Genomic DNA, 22,166 nt, shown 5'->3' on the forward strand with positions numbered 1-22,166 from the left:
TCTTACAGGGACCCCGAACGGCAAAACTGCAGCAGGATCTAGGTGGGATTAGTTTGTGCTTGCCTTGCCCACACAGCTCCACATTTAGACACTGTGGGCCCACACGGGCACGTTTGCTGACACATTATTTATGATAAGGAAGCATCAAAAAAGAAAATATGACTATTGTGGAGAAGAGACAACCATAGAACACGTTTTATTACACTGTCAGAAATATGAGGCTGAGAGAAAGTGGCTGGTTCAAAACCTCAGTAACGGAAGTTAAACTGGGGTTACACTGCAAAAGAAGTCACTGAGTGGAAGCTATAACAGGCTATATTTGGTTTAATAAGACAGACTAACACGTTTGATAGGATTTTAGTGTTTTATTTTTCTCCTCTGAGAGCACGTGGATCCACAGTGTAGTACAGTTTATCTGATCTAAGGATCAAGTGGAAGATTGCTGGTTTGGGAGTGACAGATAGAGATCCTCTGAGGGTTGTGCCAGGACGAGCATCTGCTGTAAAAATCAGCCAAATTAACTACATGGTGATCTCTCGTGAACTGGGACTGAGCATGAACATTCTTGTCCACACTCCTTACCAATTGGTGGTGGTAATGTACCATGGAGCAGATGTGGGCAGCCCACTGTGGGCTCTGGTACTGGCATGAAATGTGAGGCGTGTCTGGGTACTGCGGTACGGGGCCTGGGTGGGGTCTCAGAGGGCAACTAACATTCAGAATGAGGGCGTACTGTGGGTATACTGCAGAGCCCACAACGAGCCCCACTGTGGGGCCCAGGTGTGCCATATTTCATATTGGTCTGCTCATAGTAACCCCACACGGGGCTGAAGTGGGCGTGTTTGCTTGGAAAGTACTGAAGAGCTACATGACAATTAAAAACAAAAGACTCTGTTGCTGATTAAAAACTTAAATAGTAAATTTCTTAAACTAAAACCCAAAAAAGTGAGATGTTGGAACGACAGAGGCGGGGAAGTGAAACAGGTGCTCACCGGCTGACGCGTTTACTTCTGTTTGTTCATACTGAATGGAGGCCAGCCCAAGCTTATTCACCCACCTGAAACAAAGAGATGATCCAACTTAATTGCAATTCTGATAAAATATTATAATGCACATAAAATGTATACATTTCCAAACACTGTTTCCGTTTACACGACTCACAGGTTCATGTCCTCGTAGCTCTCGGCAGCAAAATAAAACATCATAACTTGCGGGTGACAAGCTTTGAATGCACTGAAGAGGGAAAGACAGACGAACAGCAGTTTAGTGTTTCGAGGGTAAAAAAAAAGACAGTTTTACTGTTATAATAACTGATTTCATAGATCACACCCAGCACTGTTTGTGAGGACTCACTATTTCTTCTTGCACTCGATGGCTCTGTCGATCATGAAGTTTGTGAGGTCGATGTAGCCTTCAGCTTTCTCTGCCTGCAACGCACAGATTGAACAACAGCGAGTATTAGAACAACTTTCAAACCACTTCCCCACACGGACGAGCGCGTCTGAGTTGCAACAGGCAACTTCTTTAACTTCCTCGTACTGAGTGGTGACGTGCAGCAGGTCGGACTGAAGTTATCGTGCCAGTAAGTCAAACAGATGGAGACTGCACATATATGTAGCGGCGGGCTATTAGTGACACGGTCACATTCAGGAAGCGCCGTGTCACCAGCGCTCGCTGGTTCCTGCGGTGACAGAGTGGCGAGGAGACAGCTGTGGAGGAAACCAGTATGACTAACCTGCCTAGCGCACATCTGTGACTCACCCAGTGTTAATTCTGTGGTCTGATACTTAAGCTGTAATAAAATGTAGTCATGTTTCATCTTTAGCATGAGACAAAAAAGCATAAAAGCAAATAAAAACACATGAAGCCACATCAATCACCGGATTACATGTTCAGTCAAAAACTAAAGTGCACATTGTGTATGTGCCACCATCCTGCTGCTGTAAATAGTGATTACAGCACTTAATCCGCAGCTGATAAGTTCTCAAGAACTACCCCGATTATTTTTAACTATTTTATCATGATAAAAAAAAAGATCATCGGACAGTTTTAAGATTCTTTTAAGGCGTTTTTTTTTTGACTTGGGTGCAACACTGTTGCACTTTGTAACTTTGTAACAAAATAAAGAAGATATGCAAGATACTCTTTAAAAAGGGCAACACAGATAGGATGACACAAAATATTCCAAAGAGTTGTGGAAAACCAAAAGAAAGAGGTACAACTTTAATAGCTTCCTTATGTTTTCCTCTCTTTTGATATAATTCTCATCATTACATCATATCTTATAATCTTGCAAGATAAATTGAAGAAGTTGAAAAGCATGCAACTGATATAGAGAAGCAGACTTATCTGTGTTAAATATTTTTCTTATCGGGGATTGTGCAATTGTACGCTCGCTGTGTGCAATCTCTGAATAGCAACCAGCTATTAAATGCTCAAGTCTAAAACCCACATTAGTCTTCTAGTCAGAGGGTGTTTTACTCACCAGCTGGTTGGTATACCAGTAGAGAGCAGTCTTCTTCAGCACAAACCAGTACTTCTTCCATTTCATACCCAGAAAGCCTTTGCTTTCTTTCTTCCTGTACAGCCAGCCCTGGTGGTCTGGCTGGCCGAGCTCTTTGACCGAGATCCGTCTTCTGCTCATCGTACCATTGCCTTAACCAGAAAACAGCGCATTAAGTCACAGCATCAGAGGAAGCAGAACGTTACAGATTTAAACATCCAAACACAAACAACCAAAACGTTTCCATTTCTGTCTAAAGAGCTCCCGGAGTTTGGTCGATAACCAAATGGACCTCTAAAAATAAGAAGCGCGTGAAGCATCCTGGAAGAGTCACATCAAAAGTGCAAAAGTGCTATTCTACCTTCATCCTACCTGTTACCGATATGAGTCAGTCAGCAAAAACAGTATATATACAAGTTAGTTAGTGTCTCAGAAGAACCCAAAGGCACGGCTACACAGAGCCAAGAAATAAAAGAAGTGAAGTGAAAGTAACTGAACTCGTCTAAAATCCCTCTGCACACACCAAGTGCACCGCTGCTTCGCATCCACCCACCACGCTTTCAAATTGCAGCTGTAGGCTGAGATAAGTGACAAGGTGATAAGGCAGGACTCACCTCCTCGGCTCTTCTTCTTGGATTTGTGTCGGAGGGAGACCTTTGAGAGGAGTGCAGAGGAGGGTTTGGGGGAGGTCAAAAAGAAAAAGGCAAGGGGGTGAGCAGCAGTTTCAGACCACACAACTGAGAAGAAGAGGCTGTCTGAAACATCCTGTTTTCACACTGAGTGTCACGTGCATCTTCTCTGTCTTTCTACATGCTGTTTAACACCATTAGCATCTGTGACTTGTTTCTTATTGGTCTCCTTTTATTTGTAACTCTCTTTGCTCCCCAGTGAATCAAACAAAACATCCACCTGGTGGTGTCTAAACTCTGGGTGTATACTGCTTACATTCAAATGAGTTACTGATAAATAGGGAAGCAGAAGTTTCTAATCCATTAAAGAGAGAGCGAGTAAATGTTAGAAAAAGACAAATAAGAGCTACTTACAGGGTTGTAGTCATCGGCAGCCATTGAAGGAGTCACGGATATGGGGAAGGCAGCCTGTTGAAAGAAACACCTTATTCAAAGATGTGTAGGTTGAAAAAAAACAAACAGAAATGAGCAGAAAAGGAGAAAAAAAATTCTTCAGTGTGACAAAAGGATGTGGCGTCACGGGTACAGCAAACACGATGTTTCCCAATCAGCTTTTTTTCTCTTTCTTATTGTTGTTTTGTTTTTCAGAGGATGGAAAAAACTGAATCAAACATGCTGAGAAACAGCAGAAGTTCTGTGGAAGCAGAAGCTCAGAGAAAGGTTAAAAACGTAAAACGTTAACGCTCATGATCAGCACTGAGTCACAGCACAAGTGTCACAATGATCAGTGTCAGCAGATTTGTTTAATATGTGACACACACAGAAAGTTGTCTCACAGCAAAACGAAAAGGACTCTTCTGCAAAACGACATCGTGCAAAAATCTATTTTTTCCCAAACAAAGAATCAGAAAGATTTTTCTCACTTTGCAGTTCAAGCTAATAAATGGACAGTAACGTTGTGAAATCTAAGTTGCCTTTATTGACCAACTTCCTCTAGGTTAAGTTCCTTTTTTTTTGAAATGCCAGAACTGTTCGAGAGAAAGAACAGAGACAAAACTAAGCACCGTGCTGCCCCACTGGGTGTGAAGTTAGAGAAAATGAGAATCTACACTGTGGGTTACACGTTTCAAAGTACTCTGAAACGTGTAACCCACAGGCACGTTTAGACTCGGTGGCAAAACCAGGCGGCGAGTTGTTCACAGGGTCCTGAGCCCTGCTGCAGCTGTCCAAGTTTAGCCACTTACCACAGCTCGCCAAAGTCCCCAACTAGAACTATGAAGAGAGAAAGACTCATACCTGGTTCTTTAAAAGGTTCGTCCAAACAGCTAAGTATCCTCTGTGCCTCTGACAGTGATAATAAACCATCACTAGAAGCTCTCATCAATACTTCTGTATATTTGTGCCTTGCTCAACACAAATGTATCATCACTTTGCCTTCCGGCTGTCAGAGCTGAGAGGCTGAGTGTAGGAGGTAGATGCCTATCACCACACAAACCACTGCCCAAACCTGACTGAGAGTGACTGTGTTTAGTAACTAACTTCCTCTTGGAGTTTTCTCTTTTGCACATGTTAAGAACCATGTGTAATTTTAGTGGCAAGATCCAGACTGAACAAACCTACCTGCAGATTTACGCAACTATTCTTTGAGGTTAGATGCGACAAGAGATGAAAAATTAAATATTCCCTCTGTATGTAAGACGCTCTTTTATATCACCATTAAAGGAGGAAGTTTACACTTCACCTGAAAATAAGATTTTGCTTCTGAAAGTAAGCTTTCGGGAGAAAAAGGATGACGCAATTTCTCGACCACTACCTGAAACAAATACCTACAATGGATTCAAAAGAGCGAAAACAAATTTGGTTAAATGTTAAATAACGATTTTCTGACTGTAACTACTTAGTGTAGTTCAGCAGTAGCCTGACTGCTTGTTGTCCAGTAGCTTAGATGGCGAAACAAAGTCAAAGAAATCTGCGGACAAATGAATTAGTCCGAGCTGCCAGTAAAACAAACACTGTACCTTCCACCATAACCTCAGAGAAAGTAGTCTGTCTCGAAACCTTTGCTCAAAGGTTGACCAAACTTTGCCAAACATGTCAGGAACACACGCAGAAAGCCAAAGAGCACATTCAAAGACACGTCGGCTGGTTTCAGGTGAGTTCAGGTCCTGTCTGGGCGTTACCTTCCAAAGAGGGCACCACCCAGACTGAAACTGACAAAGTGACAAATATTTCTGACTTATCCCCACCAATAATTCAGATATAACTACAGGGCTAATTTTTTTTCTCATTTCATGTTTTCCCCCACGCATCTTTCATTCATTCATTAAATTCAGTAAAATCCATACGTTTTCGCAGTTACCCCACCTGACCGCAGGGTGTCGCTAAATCCCAACTGTTTAACAGCCTTGGGAACCTCAGAGAGAGCGTCATAAAAGCATCATTTTTACCCAACACACACGTTTGTCTTTACAGCTGTTGTTGTACTTGACGCGTAATTCAAAACACATCACTGTTTCAAACAGCTGTGACATTCACAGTAACTCACGCTGAGTATGAAAAGCAGCATTTCACATGTGGTGAATGCAGAGGAAGTCCGCACTGATGCTTACAAAGCACTTTTTTATTTTATTACTTTAAGAGAAGTTGATAAAAATCACCAACAACCGCCTGCAAGAACAATGAGAAACATAAGCGGTTCATGTTACACCCATCCACTCGTTGCTTAGGGAAGCTGTTCCCTGGCTATCAACACCCTTCGCTGCCTCAGTGGGGAGCGAGTTTTTAGCCATAACATCACTGGCTGAGCTGTATCTGTGCAGAAGCTCGGATGTTCTGGGCCGCGTTTGGCGGTAAACCAGCAGGCACATTCCTGAGCCCTGCGTTATTATAGTCTCCATTTTTACTAAGCCTAAATAGACAGGGGCCTCGTATTTCTTTCCACTTGCCATTGTACAGTAGAAAGTGGCGTGAAGTGACGAGGAGGCCTTCTTTCTTTATCTCGCTCACATTCGCGCAGGCTGTGGCTTCCTCTTTGCTTCGCTGTCACCCTGTCTGTCTCATCTGTATCAAGTGACTTCCTCGATTTGCCTCTAAACCTCGCAGAAGCCTTTAATATTTCAATTAAACGCGCTGAACTAAACGCCCGTCTCATTTCTGTGCATTTTACTGCAGCTCTGTGTTGGTGGAAGTGAGATAATCCGGCCTGCGACTCATGTCAAAGGATTCAAGGGAGTGCTGATTGGTCACACCAACTCAATCTCCCATCATGATCCGTGCTGAGAATCGTCATGGCACTTACTTACCCCCACCCAGAAACTGTGTGTGAGACAGAAAGGGGGGGGGGGGGGTCAAACAGAGTGGCTATTATTTACCAGGGGACTCTCACACAGTGTAAAGGGGGAAGGGTGCAGTGGTTGGAGATGATATCAGATTCTCGCTCGCTCGGTTTGATGGCGCTGCATGCGCCTCGCCGGCTGTTGGTGACTGTGCAGTTGCCGCTGATCATGTCCTGAATTTTGATTTTGGTGCACAAAGCTCTGAATTCAAGACTGAAAGAACTTAAATCAGAAGTTGGTCTGAAACATATAGACCTATATAGACACAAATAGTCTAAAGGAAGCGGGTGGTGGCATCCCGTATAGCACGCCTGCATCAGCGCTGACAGCAAGGCTGAGGTTGTGCAGCAACAACTTAACATAAATGTGCACAAACGTGATTCGTCCACTACTCCCTGTGTCCAGCCATCTTACCCCTGTGGAGGATTGACAGTAACCCGTGGTACCGGGGTGTGTGGTTTCACTGTGTGCGTCCTCAGTTAACCCCTGCAGTCATCTCATTCCCACATATGCTAAAGCTTGAAGGTGCACGATCAATTTTCTACTAACAGCACATTCAACAGAGAACGAAGAGATGCAGACTTCAGCAAAGTGATGCTGCTAACACATAAAGATGATCTGTACCACGTTAGTTTGAGATTTAGCACAAATTTTAATTTAGGATTTTGTAGTTTAATAAAAAATTAACCTGTCAAGGATCCGATTTATCCCCAACATAAATGTCTTCATCAAGTTTTAGGTAAAATACACTTTTTGAATTTTATTTCATATCCCAAATGTCAAATTTAAGATGCAGGAAAAATCGAGACACTTAGAAAGATTCATCCATCCAAGAGCTTTGCAGTGCAGACTAAGCTTTGTGTGCAGTGTAATGGGTCAACCATCGAAGCTCTCGATTTTCACCGCCTCTTTGTTCAGGCCTTTCCTCACAAACACATCATTCAGGTGCATGCACTTCATTTTTTCAGTGAGAGGAGCTGATTGTTATTTACTTACAGCTTGAGAAAAGGACCACGATCGTAAATGTGGATGATTATACCTGTAAGAACAAGCGAGAGACACGAAAGCCAACACATTAATAACTGAAAACACACCACACGCACCGATGTCGAGCAGTGCTTTCCAGCAGACTTATATCACACACCAAAGAGATTCATCTCACATTACCGCAGTGTATTTTGAACATTTCCAACACATACTTATTGCTTCCCAGCTAACTGCTCATTATCTTTATCTGTGTCCCAATCGGACTCTCTGATTTGGCAAAGCAGAAGCAGACACTTACGGGTTGGGATTTATTTGTGAGTGCTTCTGGTAATACATTTGGAGACCAGTCGCAGGAGCATGCTGGAGAAGAAGGTCGCTCCCAATGTTCTGACTCTTCTCAATATTGAATTGCCCTCTGCTGAGCCTCAGCCAGTGTGTTTTGTAGGCTGTGAAATGGATTAAGGCTTGCTGTCCTTCCCCTTTAATTGCATGTTTGTTTTCCTCCCTCTCAGATTATTAAAAAAAATGATGATAAAGATTGTTTTAAAAATGGTTTTAATAGATGACAAAGAGAACTCCGATGCACCGTTACATTCCTCGCTTCACCGTGAGAAAAACCCCCCTCTTGTTTTTACAGATTGACCAGCCTAAAATTAATATGACACATGATTAAATCCGCTGTCAATCAAATTCCTTTCCCTGCATCAGCAGCACATGTTCGTAACCGCCACCAGCGATGAGTCAACTACGTATCTATGAGATTTACAATAGCATCTGTCTATATATCCTAATTGTGAGTAATGTTTTTGATCAAGCGTGCAATAGACCGGATGCGGCGCGCTTGTGCACGGCTCTTAGAATAGAAGCACCGGGCTGGGGGTGGGGTGCAAGGCGTTTAGTCATCTATTGGGGTGTTAATGTGGGGAGTCACACTTCCCCAGGCCCTGCGTCCAAGACAAGAGATCTATGGGCAACACATGAGCAGAGGGAACAGCAGTCCTCATATGTCATCATATTTGGTAGTGGGATGGAGTTATTTATAGTTGGAAGCGGATTTAGGATTCGTCATAACAGTGACATTTCTAAAGATCTCTGGGGGATCTTGGGGGTGGATGGACACATTGCTGTGTGGGACATGTTGGATGCTGAGGTGCTGAGACAGAGCTGTTTAAAAAAAGGCCACAAATACTCTCAGTTTCATTATAAGCTCTAAATTAATTAAGGAACTTCAATAATGGAAAAAGTCACGTCGATAAAAATGACTAATGCTCTGCAGAGGATGTTTATCTATCTCTGTAATTAACATTCTGTTTTACCAACTACCATCAGCCACAGTAGAAACCTTCACTTTGGAGGTAGTTCTCTACCGGGGAGCATAATCGTTCTCCAGGTTGTACTTAGACACCTTCAGTCTGGCTTTACGTTGCCTCCTGTGCAGAAGTGGCATTTCTCTGATACCTCACCCTCCCTGCAGGGTTCACGTGACTACAGTTCCTGACTTGGTTAAGTCTGTGATGCTTGTTCTGCACTCTGTGGCTCTTGATAATACTTTACACTCCAGTTGTCCACACTTGACACCCGGTTATATCTCTCTTGCAAACCTGATTCCTCCCTCCCACCTTCTTCCCTTACAGAATGTCTATCCGAGTTAAAATCCTGGTTTACCTCTAATTTTCTAAAGCTCAATGAGGATAAAACAGATCCTCCTTATTGGCACCAAATCCAACCTTTTGAAGGCGAACCATTTCTCTCACCATCGATAACTCCACAGTTTTCCCTTCTCCTCAGGTTAAGAGCCTTGGTGTCATCCTAGACAGTTCACTTTCCTATAAATCTCACATCAATAATCTCACCCGTTCTGCCTACTTCCATCTACGTAACATTAACAGATTGCTTCCTTCTCTTTCCACCCAGTCTATGTCCACAGTCTTGTTACCTCCCGTATTGACTACTGCAATTCTCTTTTGCATGGTCTCCCCCAAAAATCCCTCCATAAGCTTCAACTGGTTCAGAATTATCACCAGATCCCCTCCTACCAGCACATCACCTGTTCTTCAGGAACTTCACTGGCTTCACTGACTCTACATTCACGGGAACTGTGTGGAGAGGGTACACTCCATGAGGTTTCTGGGCGTGCAGATCTCTGTTGATCTCTCCTGGACTGCAAATACCACGGCGTTGGTAAAAAAGGCCCAGCAGCGTCTCCATTTTTTGAGAGTGCTCAGGAGGAACAACCTGGAGGAGAGGCTGCTGGTGACATTCTATAGAGCCGCCATAGAGAGCATCCTAACGTACGGCATAACAACGTGGTATGCAGGGTGCTCAGCTGCAGACAGGAAAGGACTGCAGAGGGTCATCAACACAGCCCAGAAGATCACTGGCTGCCCTCTGCCCAGTCTGGAGGCCATTGCGAACTCCCGATACCTCAGCAGAGCTGGCAATATCATTAAGGACTACTCTCACCCCAGTAATCAACTGTTTGAACTATTACCGTCAGGCCGACGGTACAGGTCACATAAAACCAGGACAAACAGATTCAGGGATAGCTTCTTTCCCAGAGCTATCACCGTAGTAAATAAGCACAAAACAATTAAACCTGCTTAACCATACTTGCCATTGTCACTATACTATGCTGCTATTCATACTATCATTATATTATGCTGCTATCCTGTATATATTGTACTTATTTATTGTCTGAGCACTACAGTTGTTTTATTGTACTTTTTATATTTTACATTTATATTTATTTTGCTTTTTGCACCAAGGGAGTGGCACTCCAATTTCGTTGTACTTTGTACAATGACAATAAAGGCTATTCTATTCTATTCTATTCTATCCAGCTTGCTGTACCTTCCTTCCGCCTCACCACCATGGGAAGCAGAGCTTTCAGCTGCTCTGCTCCCAGAAATAAGAAACACTGGTTCTCTCCCACAGTTTAAATCCCAACTCTGTTCAATCTGTTCAAATCTGCATATTCACTGTGAATCCACTGTTTGTTAATTTTATCTTGTGCTTTTATTTTATTGTTCTTATTCTGCCATTGTTTTACTAAGTGTTTTATCCTATTGTAAAGTGTCCTTGGGTGACTTGAAAGGCGCTCATAAATAAAATTTATTATTATTATTATTACTCGGAAAATCTGTGATAACTTTATCCATCTCCTGCTTTGTGAGCATCTAAACTAAACGGATTTCGCTGGTTTTGGCACGATGCTTTCTCATGACACAGATCAAATCCTTACTGAAGTTTTTATACTCTGTGTAAATTAGAAAATAATTATAATCATTGCTCAGCAGTGGATGGTTTGTTTGTGATGCTCAATAAAAAGTCAGTTTTACAGGATGCTAAGATGCTACCTGTGCTTTCTAAAGTAAACTAGTATGTTTAGAAATGCTGTGTTGAAAATCCCTTACTCTTTTAGACAAAAACTTTAGATTTCATTGGAAGGCTAATAATTTGTAAATGACAATAATTTCCGGGGTATATTCATATATAGACATAGTATGAAGAGGTCCCTTTTTCTGTAACCATCTCTCCACCAAATACTTCATTTGGCTAGTTGAAAATCTGGAGCATTAGCTGTTGTGTGCTTGCTTTTTGTCTTAAAATAGCCAGATGATTCATGGTTTGAGAAACTAAGGCTATTCTATGGGGTGCAACAGTTTGTGCAACACACAAAAGTGCACGCGAAACAGAAGTGAGAGTGCCCAGTGAGCAACAGAAATAGTGTGTCAAAGTTTCAGATTTGGGAAACTGTCTGCTCACAGGCCAACGTGGAAGAAACAACTTCCAGGAAGATTTGCAAAGAAAAGAATTTTCAGAGACGGACAAAAAAGGAAAATATTAAGATGGGCAAAAGACCCCAAGAGTGAGGGTTTGGGGGTCTTTGGAGAGTAGTTTAGTAGTGACAATGTAGGAAATTTGTTCACTGCCCTACGACATGTTATAAATATTTAGAGAGCAGTCAGCTGGTATACTGCCTGCACACAACACAGCCTCTGGATCTGAGTCCTGCTGTTGTGGTGGGAAAAATGTTGTACGTAAGAAGTGCCCATCAAACCGTTCCACATTGTGGGCTGCACTTCATAAAGCACGGGCTAACATTTATCCAAGACTGCTTTAAGAAAGTGACAGTAACAATGTAAGAAGTAAGGCGGTCGTTGGAAGAGTCTCTGCAGACGTTTATTTCTAAATCGCTTTTTCATTTCAGAGCTGGAGAGTAGCTGAAGCCACGGCTGACGCTGGGGGAGAGAAGGGGACACGCTGGACAGGTGGGACTCAGGGGAGCTCAGGGGAGCGGGTCATCTACCAATCAGAAGGTTGGTAAAAAAGTATCCTCAGCAGGTCGCGCAGCTCCAAGTTGCTCTCTGATGTATCATCAATGTGAAAGGCGGAGATAAAAGCACTTCTGTGATCGCGTCCAAATTCATGGGCTGCATCCTCCTGAGGACCCGGCCTTCGCGGTCTACGTGGGCCGGGTCCTCAGGAGGTCGGGTAGGCCGGAAGTAAACGGCTATGGAATTGGACGGTCTAGTCTTCCCGATCTACTCCCGCCCTTAATTCAGAGTATTTCCGGTTGTCAGCGCCACGGCACGAAAATCGAAAATGGACCCCGAAATCTTTCTCCGTTTTTTGTGTTCATTTTTAATTATCAACGAGCTAACCCACATTCTCGCCTGAAAATATGTTTAAAGTTTATTTTGGGGCCCAGAAAGATTAGTAAGAGTAATTTTAAAACTTAGTAGCGGCCGCCATTGCCGGAAACTGGAGCTTGGCTGGGCCGCGATATGAATTCTGGGATATGGTAGGCCAAGAAGGACACACCCGACCCATCCTTCAAATTCGGGGAAAAGGAGGACGCATTTGTCGGCTGCATTCGGAGGAGTCTACGAATTTGGACAGCCTTCGGTGCGTCGCTGTGACGTAATCTGTCTACAAATGCGGCCTCAGGAGGAAGCAGCCCATGAATTTGGACACGACCACTATGACATACGGTGTATGAAATGCAAAGCCAGTCGTATTACAGCTGTAGCAGCACATACACTGCATCATCGTGCAGGACGACATGTCCACCACAAGGGAGCTACACAAAATGATCATTTCAACTAAAACGGAAGTATTTTACTCTCACTTTGCAACTAATTTATTTAAGATGTCACAGACCTTTGACCAGCAGCGTATGCGTGTGTGTCTGTGCATGTGCGTGCGTGTGCATGTAGGAGAAAGACGGAAGGGAACTCACCGGTTGAGGAAGTCACTGCTAGAGTGCCAGCTGGATCCCTGTGATAAATAAAGATTTTTAAGTTAACGCATGTGCTCTCAAAGCCTCAGTCTGCATGTTGAGACGCTCTATGTTGATTAATATTCCTGTGATTGTGATTGTGAAGATTTGTGTGCTGCTTTCTTGCAGGGCACTGAATTATGCACGGATTAAGGTAAGCTTTGCAGAAAAACAAACGGAGAACAGAAAACAAGTGGTTGTGATTTTAGAGTTAATAAAAAGAATGCAATTATATAACAAAGGCAGAGTTTTTATTTGTTTTGTGGCATGCACAAACTAGAAATACTTCAGCACATCGTTCCCTTGTAACCATTTGTGATGTGTAGGCATAAAATGTTAGTGGTTAGCAAACTTATGCAGTGGGATAAACAGAGCGCAGGTAGTACTTAGGCAGACCGCAGCGTCTCAGAAAGTGCAAATTAGTGAGGACCGCAGGCGACTACAGCTCAGCAAGCTCGGGCAGAGCAAGATTTTAGGAGGAAGAAGTGAAAGAGAGATAAGAAGACAGGCTCCTCTCAGTCAGTAAATGCATGCATGGTGAAAACATGGGCAAAGAGAGAGGTCAGAGAGGCGGGCGTTCCTCGTGGCTGTCAGAGCTTCACCTTCACGACGAAAGGTGACGATCAGTCCCAGTAAGGTAATCCTAACCTGCCGTTTTAATGTTTAAAAGGCAACATATGTGCCAGAAAAGAGATGCCCCAGTGGGAAAACCTGCTTTGACCATATGGCTCCCCAGCTGGAATCAAAAGTTCAAAGAGGGAAGTGGTTACATAACCATCGCCATCTGACACCAACAAAAGGTAACTTCACGTTAGCTATCCTGTTGCACTGAGGCCAGGTTCACCTCAAAGGTCAAAGCAGGTTAGAAAGACAGCTGGTTCTACAGTTTGTCCTGGCGTGGAAATTAATATATATATATATATATATATTTACAACCAAACCTGAGGCTGAACGGAGCTCAGCAGGGTTGCAGGAGAAGATGCATATTACAGTGAGACGTTTAGCAGCCGCTCCACACGCACCAGTAAAATAAAGACAATACAAAAATTGACTGAAATGAACTGCAGTTTTTAATAAATCGCTATTCAAATCTTACAAAAAGGCAGATAAAGCAACAACAGACACTCATTCCCTGTAGCTTCTTAAATAATGCCGTCATTCTGTCAGTGTTCAAAAACACTGGCATTAAAAGACCAGTTTACTGTCAACCAGCTGTACATAGAGGCCCTTTAGATGGGTGCTTGCAGAGTGAGCTGAAACACAGGTGATAAAGGTTTACTGAGTTGAGTGCATAGCCTTAAATCATGCACAAATGTTTGCTAGTGACAAGATAAAACACCTTTAACAACCAATGCAGCATTTTTCCACTAAAGTGACAGTAAAAATCGTATGCATAGCTTTACAAGAGGCAACCATTGGCAGAAGTTAATGTAAGCAATCACAAAAATGAATGTTTTAAAAAAAGCAACATGAAAAGAAAAACAGCCTCGCTAACAGACATGTGCTGCTCGTCTAACTTATTCTTTTTTAATAACTTATTTATGCAAATGAAAAGCAAATAGACAGAGAACCGAACTGGTCGAGAGCTTCAGTGTATTAAATAAGCGACGTGAAGAACATCTTAGCCGAAACATTACATGATATGTACAGAGATGTCCGTGTACAGCAAACGAGGCCAAAAAAAGCCTAAATCTGAACACAACTGTGTCCTCTTGATGCTGAGGCTTGTGTCAGAGATGAGGGTTGTGTTAAAGGAGCGATGACGTAATGTAGTGAGTACTACAAAAGCAGGTTTGGTTGAGGAGTAGCAGTTGTAGTTGGTAGTAGTAGTAACACCAGGGAGGTATGGGAGAGAGGAGTGTGAGAAAGCCCGAGGACGTTAAATGTCAAAGGCACTGAGGAAGACAAGACAGGAACAGGAAGCCCCGGACAGGAAGCGCATCATCAGTGAGTCAATAGCTTAAGCCGCGTGATCCAACTGACCAGTAGTGAGCGTTCTGCCGTCGTGCGCTTGGAGACGGGAGCTACCGGAGCCTTTTTCGTGTCTTCCTGGTAGGGGATGGTGGCACTGTTGTGGAGGTCTGAGTTGGAGTAGTAGCGGCTGCCCCGGATGTGGTCCACTCGGATGAGATGCCGTTCCCCTGCAGGCCTGTAGGGTGGAGACACCGAGGGGACCTCCTCGGCAATGGTGGGGATCCTCTCGTTACTCAGGTATCTGTACAGGAGGTCCTCACCTACAGCAAAGACACAACGACAGGTTATTCTAAAGTCTCTAAAAGTGCTTTGCAAATCTTTTTTAAATATTTGACTTGTTTTCTTATTGAAATTAACTAAGCAGCAACTTAATGGGCTGAAAAAAATAATGATGTGCGATAAAGTGTAGTTCCACTAGTGGCCACTTGAGGCAACAAATTTAAATGATAAGTTGTACACACCTTTCCTTCCCTGCGCCCAGGGCTTTGCGTAAGGATCAACCACTGACAGACAGGTGTCTGCAGGCATGGACAGCGGCCGGGGCTTACCTTGAGACAAAAGTTTCACGCTTGTTAATTGTTCTGAAAACACTTTTTCTGAGTTTCCGTCAGAGGAATATTTATAAACCACTGCGATGAGAAAGTACTGACCACGCGAGGGTTTATGCTCCCTCATTCTGGGCTGCACCACCTTGGCTTCGATGGGACAGCCGGCGCTTTGCTTGTCAAAATCGGTGCAGTGTCCTCTGCTCTCCTTGTCCAGAAAGGAGTTAGGTGACTCGGAGCCCTTTGGTCTTTTACTGATGCTGGAGAAGGCGTCTGTTCTCGCCTCTCTGGACGGAGGAACAAATGTTCATTAACTTATCTCCACAGCAACAGGAGGTGGAGGATAAAACAGTCGCAGTGTACGGACGGGTGGGAGCTGAGTGGGCTGAAGACCAGCAGAAGAGAAAGTGATCACGAGCCGGGACCACACTCGTTATTCATCAGCTTTAAAGCTCTGAGTTAGGCTGTAGCAAAGGTTGACTGGGGGTGTCTGAATCCCTCACAGCGGGGGGAGCAGGTGGCCTCCAGCCTTCTTGCTTTAGTACTTTACTACTTCTAGAGCTGAAGCTGCCAGTAAATTAATAATCGTGCACATGAAACAGGATGGCTTACCGCGGCGTGTACGGCATTAGAGGAGGAGGCGGGATGTACAAGTCCAGGATAGCCGGCTTCTCCTTTTTGGTTGATCCGTTAGCTGAACTGGAAGGAGACTGGGTTCTAACGAGGGACGAATTATTCTGAAAGAATACAGCACGAGTATGAGTGCCTGATCTAATCTGGAGAAAAGTCATTCCACCTTCTCTGACTGCATCTACAGATCAGTTTGTGTCTAAAAACAAATGACGTCATTACAGTTTCTGCTTAGTTTTTTTCTCAGCCTTAAATTAAGACTTAATCCAACTTCTTGGCTAACGGGAGGAGTTCCCCACATGTGGCGAGACATTTAAGTTCCTGTATGTCGGGCCTTCTTGTTTGAGGTATGGAAAGATTCTGAGTGTAGTCCAAAACAGCCCGAGACACTTACCACAGTTATGTCTCCCCAACTTCGTCCTTGAGTGTTACTCTGCTATTCTCATCAGGGCAAAATTACACATCTGCTGATGCAGCATTGTAAATGTGATATATGGCAAACGAAACATCCGACTGGGGATCTCGTGAAACACTGCTCTCTGCGCTTCTCCAAATAGCTCAAATAGTACAAATTATATACTATTACAAAACCAGTGTCATTCATTCTCCAGTCACACCGTGTGATTTGTCTGTTTGGCTCTTCGGAGCCTTGCTATCACAAATAAACGGAGACGCCTGGCTCTGATGGGCCTGGCTCTGATGGGCCTGGCTCTGATGGGCCTGGCTCTGATGGGCCTGGCTCTGATGGGCCTGGCTCCGTGTTAAAAGAAGATGCTGGTGGATGTTAGAGGTGGGAATCACCATACATCCCACGATACGATATTATTGCAATTTTTAAAAATATTTTGCGATATTCAGATTCTGTACATAAAGGTAAACTTTATCAATATTCATTTTCTCTAATATCAAAGTCTCACACTCAGTCTTTCTCTCATTTCAGTTTGATTGTTGACAAACTGAACGGTTTGTATTACAGTCTAGTCCAACTTAACTGAACAACCATCTGGTACAATTATAGCTATTCTGAACTATGCAGTTTATGAAAACTATGCAGCCCCTTCAGCAACTGAAGAATTTGAAAGTAAATTAAAACAAAATATAATTTTACATTAAATAAAAAAGTTTTAAACTTAATTAAAATAAAACATGTCTTAAATTAAAATAAGTAAACTGTCACATTTGGACAGTGAAGGAATGTCAGGATTCTTGCTCAGAAAAAGGATCAACATGCTCTGAAGTCAGAGCACAAAAACCTTTTTTGTAACAAAGTATCGATTTCTGCTGTCCCTGTATCCATACATTATTAGCAAACAAAATATCACCATGCTACACAGTATCCATTTTTTCACCCACCCCTAGTGGATGTGTAGACATTGGTCACCTTTGTGCACAGAGCCTCTTTTGCTGATTTGAGAAACCCCCTCCTAACTGATATAATCTCCTCCCGTCTTCTCCAGCTATAAAAGAGGCTGCGCACAGGATGACGCGGTGCCAGAGCTTCAGTCTTGTAGTCTACGTTTATGACAGGCTTGCAGCCTCCCCCTCTGTCAGCGGGGACTCACCTAATTTAGCGTAATGTGTTCAGTTGATTATGAATCAGCTCACACATTCCCTCACAGGCTCGATATTTATCCCATTTCCCTTTAAGCTTTCTTTAACACAAACAAATGATTGTGTGTCTGTTGTCTAATAAACGAACCATTCTGAAACACTAAAGCTCGGAAGCTTGAATAACATCCTGGGACTTTGTTTGCCTCTTTTGTTGTGCAAGAACAGCTGAACGCTGCATTCAGTCGAGCCAGCAGCACTCTTTCAGGGTGGCCCTGTCTGGACTTGCTGCTTTGGAACCAACTCCCTAAAAAGCTGGTAATTGTTTGACAATGATTAGACGAGACGATGATGAAAGGAAGTGTGCATGCATGTGTGCATGTACCTGAGGTACTGGGGGCTTCCAGCGCATGTTCTTCAGTGGGGCGGGGGTGAAACCTGTTGTGCCCGTGGGCCTCTTCTTCAGGAGTAGAACCACACCTTTAGGGTCCTCCCTCAGTTTAAAAACCAGGTTTTTCAGCTGCCAGCCCACCTGGTTAACAGGAAGCGAACGCACATGACGCTCGTGCGTTTGATTAAAGATTTACAGCATGTATTTAACCTCCCACACAATCTGGGATTCTTACCACAGTCTGATGGTTAACCTGGATCACCTCGTCCCCAGCGTGGATCTTCCTCGTCAGGTCTGCGGGCGACTAAACATAAAACATAAACAGCTTTTATTGAACACGGCATTCTCAAAATGCTGTGGAAACTGGGCGGCGCTCTGGTACCGCTCGTGCCTGATTTCTGCACCAGAGATCAGAATCATGAGAAAAAGCCTCTCAGCGTGTGACTGTCAGCAGAATAATATCACGAAGATGCCAAACGAGATAAACTGGTCATTATAAGCGATGATTCAGGTCGTGATTCAGGAGTGGGGACTGGAGGCGTGAGGATCCGACGGTGGCTGTGATGCACGTGTGTGAGTCACTGAGTGTCTAAGTGTGGTGAAAAGGTAAAACTAGTTTGTGTGGAGCGCAGAAAGAAACTATCCCCTTTGCACATGAGCAGCTCTGAACTCCCTCACATGATGTTACTCAGGGGGCCCTCAGAGAGGAGGATGAAGAGGAGGAGGAGGATGAAACTTACAAAAGCTTGTTTAAGAGTACTGGCAGCAAACGAATGAATTTCAGCACTGAAACTGGCTAAAATCGGCTCCTGTCCTACTTACATGTTCTGTGGTTCCAGTGATGACATGCAACCCATCATAAGTCGACTTGATGTACATTCCCTGGGTTTAAAAAGAAAAGAAAAATGGTGGATAACAGCGTATTACCAGTTCACACATCGAACACATTCCCAGACAGACAACCCAAGAAGCCGACCACAAGTTTGAGGTTAAAAAAAAAAGCATCATTCCTCACCAGACCCTCGCCTGGATTGATGTTGGTCAACTGGACTTCTTCCAAACAAGCCGACTGGCTCATCAGGGGGTCAGAGGTGGTTCTCACGGTCTGATCGCAGATGGTGTTCAAAATCGTTGACTGCAGAAGACAACGCCAAACAAAATGCCTCAGTGGTCAAAATAATAAGCACAAAACTTTAATAAACTCCTCGCTGTGATCATCAAGTGCTGCACTTAATCATCCAAAGATCAACTTATTGTGTGTTTTACAGCTTAGAACTGGCGGTTAGGTTACGTTCCTCCTATTCATACTATATGCCTGACATTAACCTCACTACTGTGAGGTTTAATGCTCTGCGAGGGGCCATTAGTGTGCTTTTAAGTGGAGCGACCTCAACGCATCAGTCCTTTAAACACACCTCTTCTATGTTCCTTTCCTGCTTAATGGCAAATACTATAATTTCTCATCATTAGAGGGTTTTTATCGTATATACTTTATGTAGAGTTGATCTTGACGAGTCTAAAGGCAGGAAATAAAAATAAATCGGACTCGTGCCAAATAAAGAATAGGAAAAAAAGCAGCTGACAAAGAGGAGGAATGAAAGAAAGGTAAAGAAAAAAGCTTTTAAACACAGACGTCTGTAATATGAATTTCAAAGAAAGATAGAAAATGGTAGAGGAAGCCCAGTGTTAGCCCACAGAGTCTGGAGAGTGTCAACAACAGGAAACACTGATTGATGGCAAGGCCATAATAGACCCACCTCCTCCCCCTCTGTATACCCGCCTGCTCTATTCACTCAAAAATCTGACCTTGCTGCTGAAAGCAAGTCTGACACAATGGCCAATTAAAAAGACTTCAAGGCCCATTCCCCACAACGCTGGAACTTCCAGGTCAGTTCTTTGTTTGCAAAGAGATGCAGAGTACTTACAACTTCCAGGATCCTTTCTTCCATCTCATAAACACTGCAGTCCTGTTGCAGAGAAGAGAAACAGGGAAGAGGGAGAAGTTATTCGATGGCATGAAGCAGGGTTTGGGTAAACGGGATATAATCAGAATCCTGCATATAGAACTGAGAAAAATGAAAAAAGCCACAAATAAACAGCTTTTAGCTTTAAATGAGCGCTTTGCTTAAATTATGTGGATGCTTTAATTACATAACACCCTTTGTGGTTCAGTTTACTTATACTGGAATGTAAATACCATAAGAACAGTCATACGGTAACTATGCGCAGTCGGGAAAACATGTCATCGTGCTCAGAAAAGCCTCTTTCAAATCGTCTGCTGGCAGAGAGCAAATATTTGGACGCACGGCCGCTTTCTTCGTTGCGACTGGGTGGGCTCGTGGAGGAGGGGAGGTCCTCTGAAGACGAAGCTGATCTTTGCAGATTTTATCAGCAGCTCCTTCACCCAGTCAGCTGGGAAACTGTCCACTGGCCCTCTCCAAGTGTCAGCTAGACAGGACACAGCTGTGGCAACAGCCCCACTGACAACTGTGTCGCTGGTGGGGAAAGAGGGGGGGTCAGTCTAGAGAACCCCCCCCCCCGCCCCGAGGGAAAACATCCAACAAATCACAGGTGACATGCTTCTGTCAAAACCACAGAGCACAAAGGTATCAGTGTCAGGCTCGTACAAGCTACAAACCTAAAGGAAAACTGTTGTGATGTGCACAAAGCCAGCTCTGTTGCTCTTTGTAAACGCATTGTACAGACAGCAAATAGGGGGGTCAGCCATGTTTTTCCATATTTCCAAAGCTTGCACATTCCACTGGGATAAAGCGGAGCGTTTGTTTTCAAAACCGTCGGCTTGTTTGCACTAACGAGATTCGCGCGACCGTCTGTGGCCGTGAGCGATGGCTGCGCATCAAAGCAGAACGCACGCAGCGCTCCTAAATATTCCCTTCGATCTGCGTTTTACCGTCTGTTTGAAGGATGAAACTCATTCGGTGAAGGTTTATACACGCGGGTGCCATGTTTCCCTGACTTTGGGGAGGAAAACGAAAAACCAGTATAAACACGAGGTAGGAATAAATGCAATTATAAAACATTTCCTGTGACATATATCGGTCCCCAAAAAATCATGTTTCCAAACAATCGAATTCCAGCCAGGAATATATGGCAGTTTCAGCAAGAATTTAGCTGCTCTTCCATAAACAGACAGCTGCATATTTCTTTTACAGACGTTTGGATCGCTGCTCTCTTCACTGAGCCAAGAAGGATGAACTAAAAATACATATTTCAACGTTTAGAGGTCGTGAAACAAAACAGCGTGTCATTATCAGCTGGCACGACTCCCATCAAGCTTTAACATTTACACAACTTCTCCATAGTATCAGAGCATGAGAAAACAATATCATAGACTTAGACTCCTGGCTTTATTTCTCATTTCTGAGAACTGTTTGTGCTTCCAAAGTAATCCCACATCTTTGTCAGGACCAAAGTAGTCGCAGTAGACGAGGGCGAGATGAGAAAGAAAGCACTGCGGCTGAGGACAATTCCCTGGGTGTACTGATCCCTGACGTTATGGACTTGATCTCACAACCAGCGTGGATCAGATGACTCTCTGGGCCTTTGATCAGCCACCGGAGAAGATTTGCATGGTCGGGCAGTGAGGTGGCTGAGAGTGGAGCGCTGGCACAGTGCCGAGCCTGGACTGACTTCACACCTGCAGGAAATCACGGCCACGGAGGCCACGTGATGACAACGATGGACTTTATCATTTGCAGAGAGTTGAACTTCCCTCGTCGAAGCGTAAACTAAAGACACGCGGGATTGATGAAAAGTGCATACTTTGACAGAGAGTGACCTCCACGCTGACGGGTCAGCCAAGAAGGACGATGCATCCAGTGTTTTATGGCCTTGTCCCATTGTGCGTGCAAACACAGGCTTCATTCAGGCAGAACACATAAAGTGCGATCTCAAAAGCCCCGATTTCTGGGCAAACCTCACGCCGTCCTCCCCCGTCATAAAACGAATCACTGTGGCAGACTCCTGTGCAACTCGTTTTATTAACCAGCGCTTTCCATGCTAGCCCGCTTGCTCTAAAGAAACAAGGAATCCAAACGATTCAGACAAATCGGAAATGAAACGAGGATTTTTCTGAGCCTGTGTGCTTTTTTATAAACTCGAATCATGGGATTAGTTGGAAATCGGCCATCCTCATCAGCTGCTAGCTGGCTTAAAACGAGCAAGTCGAACGGCATGTCTCTCCAGCTGCGAGAGGAAGCTAATCTCTCAAGCCTCACAAGAACCTTTCAGCACCTATCAGAAGTTTATTCTCCACCATAACCTCTCCACGTTACATGGCAGTGTGAGAAATGGATACCCCCACTCCTCCTGGATGACCATGA

At 43.9% G+C, this 22,166-nt stretch overlaps 1 protein-coding gene across 5 annotated transcripts in view; it reads right to left on the reverse strand.

The window, feature by feature from the left end:
- The window catches only part of LOC146495678 (connector enhancer of kinase suppressor of ras 3-like), a 48,621-nt gene that overhangs the window by 3,083 nt on the left and 23,372 nt on the right, over positions 1–22,166 (reverse strand). The window contains exons 5-21 of one of the 5 annotated variants that reach the window (XM_085144197.1): positions 19,749–19,790; positions 18,839–18,958; positions 18,646–18,705; positions 18,059–18,127; positions 17,818–17,964; positions 15,867–15,991; positions 15,360–15,541; positions 15,171–15,257; positions 14,719–14,969; positions 12,697–12,734; positions 7,464–7,506; positions 3,547–3,600; positions 3,118–3,157; positions 2,486–2,655; positions 1,354–1,427; positions 1,162–1,233; positions 993–1,057 (exon numbers count right to left, since the gene is read on the reverse strand). In XM_085144197.1, the coding sequence (XP_085000323.1) occupies positions 993–1,057; positions 1,162–1,233; positions 1,354–1,427; positions 2,486–2,655; positions 3,118–3,157; positions 3,547–3,600; positions 7,464–7,506; positions 12,697–12,734; positions 14,719–14,969; positions 15,171–15,257; positions 15,360–15,541; positions 15,867–15,991; positions 17,818–17,964; positions 18,059–18,127; positions 18,646–18,705; positions 18,839–18,958; positions 19,749–19,790 (1,639 nt within the window). The other 4 variants (XM_085144200.1, XM_085144199.1, XM_085144201.1 and 1 more) reach the window with 4 other exon arrangements.

This window comes from Neolamprologus multifasciatus, chromosome 19 (assembly GCF_963576455.1).
Source record: "Neolamprologus multifasciatus chromosome 19, fNeoMul1.2, whole genome shotgun sequence".
NCBI lineage: Eukaryota > Metazoa > Chordata > Actinopteri > Cichliformes > Cichlidae > Neolamprologus > Neolamprologus multifasciatus.